Source organism: Ptychodera flava, chromosome 10 (assembly GCF_041260155.1).
Source record: "Ptychodera flava strain L36383 chromosome 10, AS_Pfla_20210202, whole genome shotgun sequence".
Classification (NCBI taxonomy): Eukaryota; Metazoa; Hemichordata; class Enteropneusta; family Ptychoderidae; genus Ptychodera; species Ptychodera flava.
This window is the reverse complement of record NC_091937.1, coordinates 31,762,257-31,775,708: the sequence shown is the minus strand read 5'-3', so window position 1 is coordinate 31,775,708 and position 13,452 is coordinate 31,762,257. Positions and strand designations below refer to the sequence as shown.

The 13,452-nt window shown below is 40.6% G+C and overlaps 1 protein-coding gene across 1 annotated transcript in view; it reads left to right on the top strand.

Moving 5' to 3' along the window:
• Positions 1–13,452, top strand: part of LOC139142530 (polycystin family receptor for egg jelly-like) — a 56,510-nt gene that overhangs the window by 21,638 nt on the left and 21,420 nt on the right. Inside the window, exons 14-22 of the mRNA XM_070712486.1 lie at positions 520–2,845; positions 4,047–4,228; positions 4,947–5,120; positions 6,052–6,353; positions 7,656–7,775; positions 8,135–8,170; positions 8,665–8,796; positions 9,708–9,807; positions 10,652–10,758. Coding sequence (XP_070568587.1) covers positions 520–2,845; positions 4,047–4,228; positions 4,947–5,120; positions 6,052–6,353; positions 7,656–7,775; positions 8,135–8,170; positions 8,665–8,796; positions 9,708–9,807; positions 10,652–10,758 — 3,479 coding nt within the window. The remainder of the gene's footprint in view (positions 1–519; positions 2,846–4,046; positions 4,229–4,946; positions 5,121–6,051; positions 6,354–7,655; positions 7,776–8,134; positions 8,171–8,664; positions 8,797–9,707; positions 9,808–10,651; positions 10,759–13,452) is intronic.

The window sequence follows — 13,452 nt, the reverse complement described above, 5'->3', positions numbered from 1 at the left end:
CGCCCATGGCGTGGTCAGACGATACCCCTGAATAGATAGCAAACCGAAGTACACATAATATACATCATATGGACCACTTGCTCAATTTTTGAGAGAGAAGCTTACTACACACTTTAAAAGATATTCGACCTCGTGTAACCCCTGGGCATAAGATATTCATGTCGTTTCGGATCTCTAACTTTCTTGAACATTCACTCATAGCTCAGCCGGAAGCAACTTAGCTCTGTGTCAACTAACAAAACCATTAGATCGTGAGAACGCTTTATTGATAACACTTCGGCATCTTACTCAAGAACGCTGTCCTTCGTTTATTGTGAAATCTTACAAGATTTAGATAAGAAAAAAAATATGTAAATTTTATGACATTACAAAGCACTATTTTTTACCAATCACGTCGTATTTCGGTAATTCTATATAAACATTTTAAAACTTGTTCAGAGCGTGCTTACAATGTTTTTGATAACATTCGAAGATGGTAATGTTTATTTTGTTGTGGTCCTATCTTGTTTTACATCATAGATCCAACCTATATGGGTTGTTTTCGGATATCTGGGGATATGGATTTTGAGACAGAAGAAGGTTACAGGATAGGGCAATGCAGGACAGTCTGCGCCAAGAAAGATTACGCGTATTCTGGGCTGACCAACTCAGGAAAGTGCTCGTGCAGGCAGAGCTACGAAGACTTGCAGATAACCCACAGCTGCACCACCTTTCTGCACGACATGATGGCTACTCGCCGACGACTGTCAACACAAGACGTTGCGCCGACAGCTGTACCCGACGAAGAGATAAGTTTCTTCATGTCTGGCAATGACCTGACCTTGTTGGATACGAGCACCTTCTATGTTCTAGTAAGATGTCACTCTAATTCGTCCGATAGGGTCGTATTTTTACCGATGGAAACAATAGCCTGCCACTTTCACGTAACTATAAATGAGTCAGACTTTTTGGTTCGCCTGGAAGCCTCCGATGAGACCTCTGTATTGGTGGACAGTTTTATACCAACCAAGGAAAACTACACCATGTATTTCTCCTATCCTGAAGACGGGTTTCATGATCTTTTCGTGAAAGTCTCCTTTAGGGCAGAAGAAATCTTACTGCAAGGCAGAATTGAGGTAAGAACATTTCCGCTACCGCTGATGGCTTCCCTTGCACCGAGCAACAGCGGAATTTCAAACAAGTCTGGAGACACACCCGGGAATTACTGTATCACTGAAGACCAGTTCGCTTTTAAGGACGAGCTGGCTTCGTTTACAACAAAGTACCTGGAAAGCGACGAAGTTCGGTGTACGATAGATTTTGGCGATGGGCAAGAAGATGCGATGATTTTACGAATCCAAGAGCGCTACGTCACGTTCACGCATGCCTACAGTGAGACGGGTCGTTACTCGGCTGTTGTGGAGTGTAGTAATGACTACGGTAACTCCAGCCTGACCATCGAACGCTGTGTCAAGCAACGCATCGCGGATTTCGCAATCCCGCCATTCAGCGTAGAGAACGGGGAACCCGTAGCGATAACGTGGGAGGTGCCGGAAGAAAATGATGTATTCTTTCTTCTGACATTGCGGAATGTATATCCTGGTGGTTCTGCTCCTCAAAGGACGGCACTGGGTTATCAGACTTCCTCAAATGTAGTGGAGACGCGAGAATATGTTCTAAATTATAAGCTAGGGGCGTACACTGGACAGTCAATGTACTCATGTCGAGGTTTCCACGTGATGCAATTCTTGCTTTATAACAGCCCCCAGCCAGTGCTTCACCTAACTTCTCACTTCTACGTTGCGGACAGGGTCTCCGGTGTGCATCTCGACGTCGGAGAAGTCATGAGGATAACGGATTTCACGAGTCTCGTCTTTGACAACCCGGAATACGGTTTGCAGATCGACAGGGGTGAAAATTTGACGATTACATTCTCCACGGAAAACGAGGAGGACATAACGCGACTTCTCAGCTACGGAGACGAGGATCAGCCTGACCCGGGTGAGATTACAGTCTACGAAAAAGAAGAAACGAACGAAGAGCGGAGGATACATGCGTATATGGAGAAAGATGTATATATGTTAAAGTTGACCGCAGTTAATGAGGCCGGATTGTCTCTCTTTCAATATGCTCTGAACGTGTTCTCGCCCTGTGAAACACCAATGGTATGGATCAACGGTTATGGGAAATCGCGTGGCAAGCCTAGGAAGGAGTACAGGTCGAGTAAAATCATAGTGTCCAGTCTGGTCATGATCTTCTGCAGGGATGAGAGCATGACGGAAGCTGCGAAGTATATATGGACAGCCAAAAGGCTTGTCGACGATGGCACGCAAGAGGATATTCCAGTTGACCAGTCCGGAACTACTAGCCTAGCATTCGACCCAAAGACGTTCGAGTATGGTCTTGTACGTGTTGCATTAACGGTGCGTATTAAGAGCAAGATGATACTTGAAGTTGGACGAGACAGGGTCTACATGGAAATAGGCCGGGCGCCGCCCGTAGCTGCCATCGTTGGCGGCGTGGCGAGGTCCAGCCCGCTGTACAGGGATGTCGTCCTGGACGCGTCTGTCTCCTACGATCCCGAGGCCTCGACAGACAACTACCGGATCGAATGGCGTTGTCGTTTGGAGCACACAGATTACGATGATACATTATCACCACAAGGAGTCAATCTTGACCCGTGCGGCATTGACTCCGGCGGATATCACTTGTCCAAAGGAACAAAGACACTGACTGTGTACAGCAACTACGTAACCTTGGGTAACTATATTTTCAGTGCAACAATTGTAGCTGAAGATGGTGCAAGAACTGCATGTGAACAAAATGTCGAAATAACAGAAGGCCCTAATGCTGAAATTGCAATAAGGTAAGCCAAGAGAAATATTCCGTTTCAACTTGTCTTTTCCTTTTCGATACATTTACTTGTCATTGTCAGAAATATGTGGAATTTGGAAGAACCTTATATGTATTGTCTCTTATTGCTTTCTTCCGTGGTTCACTTCAATTTACTTGGTATCTCTTTCATATACTGTATGTAGGCCTATTGTAAGCCTTGGTTTACTGTAAGTTTCGTGAGCCCCGAAGAATATTTCTTATTTAAGCAAATCGGTCGCTCATTAAAAGTGAAAATAGATAAATAAATAAAAGCTACCTCCTCCATTGGTGTCACACCCAAACGTTATATAAACTATGTAACGATCACTCATTTCCAAAAACTAAATATAAAAAAGGGACTACAGCAAGGGTGACTTTTTTCGTAAGTTTTTTTTAAAGACGTGTTCAAATTTGTTCTGTACAGTATCTCGTTGATGCATAAACGAATTCTGGAAAAAATGGAACTTTTTGCTTTTGGAAGTTCCAAATTACCTTTAAATCTTGTTCGACTAGTTAGTAACCTTGAGGTAAATAACTCACTTAGGTGTATAGAGCTTTATTATCACAGAAATTGTACAGAGGTATACCTCTATTGAATATTATGAGAAGGAAAATTATTTACCCACTTAATTTGGTAAAGAGGTCACAAGCTGAAATACTAAGGATGGAAAATCCAGAATAAGTCTCGTTGCCCGTTTTTGTACTATAGTTATTAAATCAGGTAGTTTTGCACTAAAGCGCCCTAGGTAATCGAAAAGTAATCAATATGAGATTAAAATAGGTTAAAATTTCTTGTCCCTCTGTGCGATGATAATCTTTGAATCACCTTTTAGTAACTCAATTTCTCAACATGTTTAGTCCATGACAGACAGCTACACTCACATCTACATAGATACGTTCGCATACAGTACAGACAGAAAGACTGACAGACACAGTCATACGGTCATAAGGAGAGCCTACAGCAAGTGGTAATAGGGGTGGTTCGTGCTTTTGAAAATAGTTTTTCTGAATTTAAGAGTTAACATTGAGTATCAAACTCGCAATTCGATTACGCAATTATAGCACAAATATATCAAGACTGAAGGACATACGGAGGTTAAAAGTAATGTATGAACATGCAAATACGTCACAACGATAGGGCATGCGTACTACAGTTATAATACTTCAATCTATTCTATCGGTTTGCATGACAGCTGTGTACAAAACTGCCACAGTACAGTGGGATCGTCGTTCGCCATGTCATTCCAAGTGATCTGCGTGAGGGGATTTTGCCAAAATGAGGATGGTGTTTCATTTGTTTGGAAACTACACGAGGACAATACGTCGGAGACGAGGTTGCTACTTCATTCCAGGCACGAAGATTTGTTTTTTATGGGTGAGTAGCTTGGTCTGTGGTGTGTGTGTGTGTGTGTGTGTGTGTGTGTGTGTATAAACAAAGGATTTGTATCGAAGATGCAAGGATAACCTTATGTTAGTGAAAGCAATGTTCATGAAAACATCTGTACGACAGTTATGTCCTTCGCAACAAAGTTCTTTGGGAATAATCACCCATGTAACAAAGGACAGACACCGTATTGTAGTCATATTGCCAGGCCCTGAACTATTCCATTCCATGTATCATATATATATATATATATATATATATATATATATATATATATATATATATATATATATATATATATATATATATATATATATAATATAATATAATATATATAATATAATATATATAATATATATATATATATCAGATGTCTCTGTCTGTCTGTCTGTTTGTATGTAGCTCTTATTAAATTCGTTTTCCTGGTTCCTACAGATGTTCACATTCAGATACTTCAACTTGTACGTTGTGACAAAATTAGCTGTGTTGATTTTAGGATAGCGGAGCTTTTCAGAATATCAAACAATATACTGCCGAAAATGCTTTTTCTGATAGCTTGAAGTTTGTTTGAACTTTGGTTTTCAGATACCAAGCATTCCAAAAAATGTGCTGTAATCTATCTATCTATCTATCTATCTATCTATCTATCTATCTATCTATCTATCTATCTATCTATCTATCTATCTATCTATCTATTGCCCTCTTGCAGGTAATCATGGTTCATCTCTAATTCTGCATGGCGGTTTCCTGAAGAAAGGTTCTGAATACATGCTGACTGCCCTGCTCAATGGAACTCAACTGGTGGAAGAGGTGTACACCAGATCCTCATTCAAAACGGCTTGGCCACCGTACGGCGGAACGTGCGAAATAATCCCCAAACACGGTATAGTACACTATATGGTGGATAAATCTTTGTGTCATATAGCCGACGAAGGGAAGTAGCATCTATCATTGTGAAATTGGATGTTACCAGTTGCGTCTGAGCATTTGTAAATAACCGTTACATTGTTTAGTTGTTACTATAACCCCTGCCAATAGCAACCGAAACCACGAACAAATCATACGAATAAAAAATTAAGTTTTATTTAACGTAAAAAATATCCCGGGACCTTAATATTAGTAAGTTTACGGAAAGCGTCTACTAATTTTATGATATAGCCGCTGTCTCTGTCTCCATCACTTCAAGTCAAAAGTACCGGCTTCACAAACAATTCCACACATTGTTTTGCAAAGGGTACAGTTTTAATGGCATGTCATGCATGGCCTCTTGCAAACGAACGGGGAGCATTGGCACATGTTGGCAAACATGGAGAAGGCTAAGTATTACTGCCCAGACATAGGAGTCGGTCACGTGTTTGTGCACGCGGCTCTTGGAAAAACTTCTCAGTAGCCAACACTGGCGACATTGGCGGTTTTCACGTTTCTCGTAAGGTTTTCAGTAAGTATGATGATGCTTAAAATGTCAACACAGAAACCGATGACAACTTGAGCAAAAGATGCTTACGTAGTTAAACCTTTGAGATATTTGAAAATGCTAATAATAAGGGACATATTTTTTGAACATTTCTAGAGCCGGTGTCGAGAAAATCCCGCATTAGTTTACATTTTGTATGTATAATATAAATTTTAACTGAATATTAGACCAAGCATTCTGCGAAACGAAGGTTAAAGTTTTTCTTGGATTCTATGATAATATCTGAAGAGCAAAAAGCTTTTCCGGTACATTAATTCACTCTTTCGCAAAATTTTGCAAAGTTGAGCGGTTCAGTGGTCCATGGAATCTCGTAACTAGGATAAAATATTTCCGCTTTCAGGATATGCTTTCAGTACCCAGTTTGTGGTCCGTTGCGATGGCTGGAGATCTGGAGTACAGGAAGATGACGAAAGCGAGTCTCCGGACGATGCGCCCGAGCTGCTCAGCCAGGGATTGATGTACCGCATGCGACTTTCAAGCAACGATATACCGTACGGGGGCGATATTTACTTTGCGTCCGATCCACTGACGCCTGGAATGGCACTGCCGGAGGGACCTCCTGAAAATGACCACTCATGGGATTTGATCATCAAAGTTGAGAACAAATATAAAGAATACAGCCTACTCAGTCTTCTTGTCAAGGTACTTTTGTTTTAAATTGTACTTTACTCAAGTTTCATACAAGCTAAACATTGCTCCTGCTCGCTAATAAACTTTAAGGTAGAATACGCCACGGTAACAGACATTCGGATATACAAAGTTTTACAGTACTTCCCCGATCTGCCGTTTGTGTTGGCTCTTAGAAGCTTTTTTTAGTTAAATTTTAGTCACATTTCTAGTTGATTCAGTCAAAATCGAAGATTCACATTTTCCCTATGGAATAAACACTTTGAATTTCAGATCTCGGTAGATATAAGGTAATATGAACACGATTGGAACTAATTTGGGATAATACGATCTTCATATTTTTCAAATTTCTCAAAAGTGTTAGTGCTCTATAGGTGAATGTTGCAATATTACAAATTACTCATAAAACAAGTGTATAACTTAGAAAGAAAAGCGGATGAGCTTACATTTGCAGATCAAACCGACATTACTTCACCATCCAATTATCCCAAATAAGTTCCAATCGTGTTATGTTTCTCTAGTACAAAATTGACACGGTGACCCCTGATTTTTAATTTGATTTGGTAAGAGAATGGTTGAAAGTCTCCTTGAGAAATATTTGAGCAAAAGTCTAAGATTTTCACTTTCGAAGCGCATACTACCTTAACAAATCTACCACCAAAATCTAGGTTGTAGCGAGCGGGACGTCTGTTAGGTGCACCTTAAGCCTCATCTTTCAAATTGACATTGCCATTTTCTGATGCCTGTTACAACGCCCTACTGCCTTAATCACTCTTTGTTCTGCTTGGGACAAACCAAACAGCCCTAGCTCAGTTTATTTGAACTTCTTAATATTCACAAGCTATCTCATCAAAAAAGCTTCACCAACTATGGCTTTTAATGTTCTTGTTTTTGGGTTTTTTTTGCATTTTGTTTTCCCTCCATGAAATAACGTTTCTTGTTCAACTCTCAAAACCTTGTCAAAATACACCAGTTATGTTATTGTTAAAAAAAGAGAATTTTTATCGGACTTGGATTCATTTGTGGCAAAATCGTCGCATATTGTACACTGTTACCGTGCATTTTCACATGTTTCACATTACGTAAAATATTGCCAAAACTATTGATTCTGTGAATAAATGTCCTACGATGTTACAGAGTTGAGGAACAATGGTGATAACCGACAAAATGATTGAAATAATCATCTTTCTCAATTTTATCAGATAACGATTGGCCAGCCAACAGCAATACGTAAGACTGTTGCAGCCGATCTGACATGTAAGCGTACATCCGAAAATTGGAAAGTACACATTATAAATTGTGTGTAACTGTTTTCAGGTCTTGCCGAGTGAGGGCAGCCTAGTTAATGCATCAATACTCATTAATGAGTATCTGACTTTGGGAAATGCCGTCCAGGCCAACCAAATGGTGATGTCAATAGCAGCGACATTGAAGAAGGTAATGAACTTCATCAGGGTTTGAACGACAGGGTTACACTGGTGCCAGGCTTGACTCTCATGGCTCTTGGCTCCTGTCTTAGCTAGTCACTAAAGTGAACAACGTCGGATAGGGGAGTAGGGGCTGTATTTCTCCACGGTTTCATTCTATAGTCAGAGAAAAGTGTATAACAACCCAGAGCTGGTGACTATTTTTGCTTCCTTTACCGTTACAAGAAAGGTTACTGAAAAGACATTCTTTGTTGATCTTTATGTGGCATATATTAAAATTGCCTTCGTGCAATGTAATCAATGCACATGAAAGTCACAGTCTGTCCTCAACAGAGCTGTAATCATCGCCCATGTTTTCTTATTTCCCAGAAAAACCAGGATCTATCAGGCGTTAACATCGACAAGGTAAATCTCCATAAAACACCTCAAAAGTTACTTACTTTCCATTCGTTAAAGGTATACAGTCACCTGTTCCAATTTTGCCATAGTTACCACGGGAAGAGAAAATCTTACCAATCACAGATTTTAAGCGGGAGGCCGCTTTTTAAAAACAGCGCCCTCACATGGGCATTTTGAATACCAAGGAATGCGCCTTTGACCATATATGGGCATATTTAGATTACAGGTGACTGTATACCTTTAAATAAGTTGGAGTGTGAACAACTTATGAATAGAATCTTGCGTAATAGAACTTTTAGATACGAATGTCTTTCTTGAAGCACGCAATGCAAATCCACGACTTTTAAAAAGGAAGTTGTGTATTGTTCCATTCGTTGTGTTCTTGATTAGAGGAAATTCGGAGGTTATTCTATCACCGTCTTCACTACTGAACAACTTAACCTGCTATGACGGTCAATGCCAAGCTTAATTTGGTACATGCACTTATTTCTCAATTTCAGTTAAAGAAAGACATGGGTAGAGCATTGGAACTTTCAACAAGATCTTTTCCTTACCCAGAGTCCGTGTATCAGGCTGCCACGACCTTGGAGATGGCTGCCAACGAACCTTCACAACTGGACGAAATGCTTCAAGTATGAACCTACTGTGTATATATTTAATGCTGTTTTCCAGTAAATAGTAGCCAGCCTCGTTTTCAATTTTCTGATACAACACCCATGGTTTGACCAGTGGTTATTGAGTAACCGAGTCAGATGTTTGGATGTTTCCACTAAAAGTGGGTGTAAATGATTTTAACCATATCTGACGGTTACCTATATATTTTCGGCAAGACTGAGGAATACTAGGACCACATTGAACAATTTCTCCAATCAGCATTATCCTAGGGTGTCCAGCTGCTTTACGAAAGCCATGAGAGGTCCCCTTAGAAAACCAGGCCATTTTTGTAAGGAAGCTAGGGCCCAGTGTACTTTCAGGTGCACCGAAGTCTCCATCATTCTTTTCAAGACACGTCATATTCAACCATCCAAATTGATTTCCCGTTTTAAGGTAGTATGAAAATCTTAAACTTTTGCTCGAAATATCCTCAATGAAACTTTCAACCAATCTCTTACCAAATCAATTGTAAATATCGGGGATCACCGTGCGAAATTTTGATTCGGAGAAACAAATTACCCAACATTACCGATATTTGAAATTCAATATGGTCTCTATTCATGTGTTAACTCTATGGAGAAAAATGAATTTTCTATTTTCGAAAAACTAAGACGGTGAAAATTTTCCTCACACCAAGAGCTTTAAAATGAGCCCCCACAAACAGTATACCTGAAAAGTACTGAAAAAATTGAGAGCTCAAATATCTGTCCCCGAGGTGCAGTCCCACCTTAAATTAAGCCGAACATATTCAAGAACCTTGCATATTACCTTTTGTTTGGGAAAACCATGCAAGACAGCAGTGTGCATCATTAAGATTTTATTCATTGAAATATTTATCTGTATTGTTACTTCAAAACATGCTTTCGTTTTTGTCAACTTTCAACATTAGGATACAATGATAACCGCGTTGTCAAGAATGTCTTCGGCTGTATTACGCATGCGGAAAAAATCTTACATACCTCGAAAGAACATACTCCTCTGTTCAAAAGGTACGTTAGTGTACAGCTGGTCTATGCCGACAAATCACCCTCTTTGTGGGTAGTTACCCATGGGTATACAGTAATGGAGACACTGTGAACCAACAATGTCATAGAACACTTACTCAGAAATTTTGACCTGCCTCTGTTGATTATATAGACATGTCTAGATTATACCGCTCGGTAGCGCCGCATATCGCAGTATTACAGGAAAAAGTAGATAACAATATTTTTGATAGTGTTCTATGTCACTGCATGCAATACGCATTTTGTGCTATTACTTTAGTACTTATGTCAGAGAAAATAAAGTGTTCTTATCATAGTTGTGCTTTGGTGTTTGATATTTGAGCATGCTCAGTCATAGCTGATTACTTTTACCTTTCGACCCCTGTCACTTTGACACATTGGAAAACATGCCTACAGGCTATGTAGACGATGTGTTATATTTGATCTTCGAATCATCAAGTGCACGGAATATTACCTCACACACAAAAGATTTACTAAAAGACCATAAACTTGCTTAACATGTTGATGAACATGCAAATGAAAGTAAAACAAAATAAAAAAACACAGAAAACGCACTCGAACGTCATTCATTTACCATGCAAATAACGACTGCATACATCGGAAAAGGTTGCGTATTTATATCACAAAAAGACAATCGCAACTGAGAGACAGTGAGTTTTGGTACAAATGACTCGGATATGAAGATTCACTTTTATCGTCAAATAAGTCGGCCAGCTGATGGAATAATGAATAAATGCCAACTCAGTGATGCATATATTAATAGTTGGACGGCCGCTCATTCAAGAGCCTCCGCATCTTTTTAACATTTCTCCCTTTTTCCCTATGTTAGACATGGTTGCATCGTCTGCCCATCTTTTGGATGCGATACATCGACCAAGCGTGCCCAGAACGGAGGAGGAAAGTGACACTCCAGGAAACGACACCCAAGACTCAAATGTAAGCTTCTAAATAAACGATTTCGTTGATCATTTACTTCCTCATGTTCCTAAAATTCTCCTTCTATGTGATGAGTTTCACATAAATTAAAGTGTCGCAAGATTCATATCTTTGCCCTCCTAGCTAGATATTTGATGTCTCGTAGATGTTAATGCCCGAACTATCACTTAAATGCCCGCAAAGGATTGGCCTCATTACTTAGAGATTACCTCTTCACCTTTGATAAGAATTTCTTTCAGTCCTGCCCTGTACCAAAAGAAGTAAAATAGTGTTGTTTTGCTATTTTTGTACATTTTCATCAAAATGAGGCTATGACCACTGTATTGACCTAAATTCGACTGATACCATGAACAACGAAACCAATATCAGTCGGGTTATGTCCATCTTGAGGATAGTAGGGAAGAGCCAATGGCGTACCGTATATGTAATGAAATTAAGGCAAGAACCAATCACGTACTGTATATGTAATAAGGGTCAAAGGTTACGTTGGTTCACTTTGTTCAGATAGCAATATGACCGGACAGATCCACCGATCGAGTGAGACTGTTGGCTACCCGGAAGTATCTTAGCTCCAGTCGATTGGCGACGTTCTACCGTGTTAAAAATTGTAAGATTTCTTCAGGAATAGTTTTCTAAGTTTCTTTATCCTTGACCATATTCGACAAAGAGTTATTGGACGTTTTTCGTTCTCTTTCCAGCTTTTGGTTAACTTCTCGGCGATTGTTCCGGCGCGCGTTTTTCTGAGCAAAGGGTCAATCGTATGGAAGACCGGTCACGACATGCGACATGCGAGTTTTTTTTTAAACTGCGACCTGGGAGTTCTTAAACTGCGACATGCGAGTTCTTAAACTGCGACATGCGAGTTGCAAAACTAATATGGCGTTTGCATACATGTCAGGTAGAGACGAGCTTATTTCTGCATACTTCTACAATGGAGACATCTTGGGAGAAATAACGGCCACGTTAGGACTCCGACATGTATGGAAGTCCGGTCACGACCTGCTACATACGACCTGCGTCTTTAACTGTGATCTGCGACCTAACCCTAACCCTAACCCCTAACGGCATACGCTAACTAACCCTAAGTTATGCCGTTACAATTTTTCTTTCCCTTGGCCTAACCTCCAGGGTTGAGAGCGAAGTAAGGTTTTTTACGAGAGAAAACCTAACCCCTAACCCTAACCCTAACCCCTACCCTAACCCTAACCCTATAACCATGATAACCCTAACCCTAACCGCAGATCGCAGTTTTAAAAACTCGCATGTCGCATGTCGTGACCCCTAACCCTATACCCTAACCCTAACCGCAGATCGCAGTTTTAGAAACTCGCATGTCGCATGTCGTGACCGGTCTTCCATACAATCGTACCGGGAAATGCATGGTGATCGAAAAAATCGTGCTCCATCGTGCTCCGATGACCGACTAAAACAGTGACCCATCTTTGCAAAGCTTGAAACATTCTCCATACTGCAGATTACAAGGTTAAATTGAAATTTGACCAAAAATAGGCGATATTTGGCGACAAATAACTTACTGTAGATTTACAAGGGTCAATATTGATTTCTAGGAGTCGTACCCGGCCAGGAAATTCATCCAAATAAGTAATTTTCAATGTACTAATCACTTGTATCGGTCACCATCTCGACCGTACTAAACATTGTGAGTAACGTCTACATCTAAAAACTACCCAGTGCTAAAAGTAAAGGGCGAAATCAAGCCGAAAAGTTTCAAACTCGTTGCAATGTACGAGCCCAGGTTTGCATGGTTAATTTCGTGACGTTGGTGGCGGCAGGTTCGCTGATTGGTCAATCGTAATATCCTCTCTATGGACATAACCCGGACTGAATATTGCACCCACATCAGCACAGCTGCGTCGCTTAATCTGATGCTCAAATGATTTCAGCCAAAGAATAACCACGTTTCCTCTGTCTGTGTGCAATTCAGGTGGTATGCGCTGTGATCTTTGTGGATGTCTCAATCGCTCTCACTAGTTTTCGATTCATGTTCGTGGCACCGACAATGCGCCCGGATGAGGGTTAAGTAGTCTTGGCGAGCTTACTCAGACGGCTCTAAAAGAGAAAGACGGCGACAAAAGAACAGTCTTGACATGAGAATTTGGACACGCAGTTTAGCCAGTGAGAGGGTCAAAAACTTGGGTCATAGCCTCGTTTTGATAAATAATTTCAAAATTTGTAAAAGTCAATCTCGTGAACACTTATCTACTACAGTTGGTAAATGTGCTGCCTAGCTGAAAGATTACGATAAATACATGTAATTGACATTGTAGAAGGGAAAGAAGTGTGTGCTATATGCCCGGTGGTGGCAGTCTCGGAGCAGCCGGGTACGCACGCTCGTTAGAAATTTCGCGGAAAAGGGGGTGATTTTCGTCGGACATCACGGAGACATCTAGGTCCGTGAAATCGAGAAAAAGGGGTACTTTTTCAGATCACCCTCCGAGAATAGGTCTGGTTCTTCTCCCAAGACGCTTTCTCACTCGAGAGAGTAAAACCCAGCAGCGGTCCCCCAAGCCATGATCGAGAACGTCCCGGGGGAACCGTACATCACATCGTGAGGTGATTGCAACTACGTGCCCACCCCTAAAATCAGTTCGATTAAAATTTAGTATGTTCTAGCTGTTTAAAAATCCAGTGACCGTCCCTGTGATGGTAAACATTTAGGTAAAATCTCCCAGA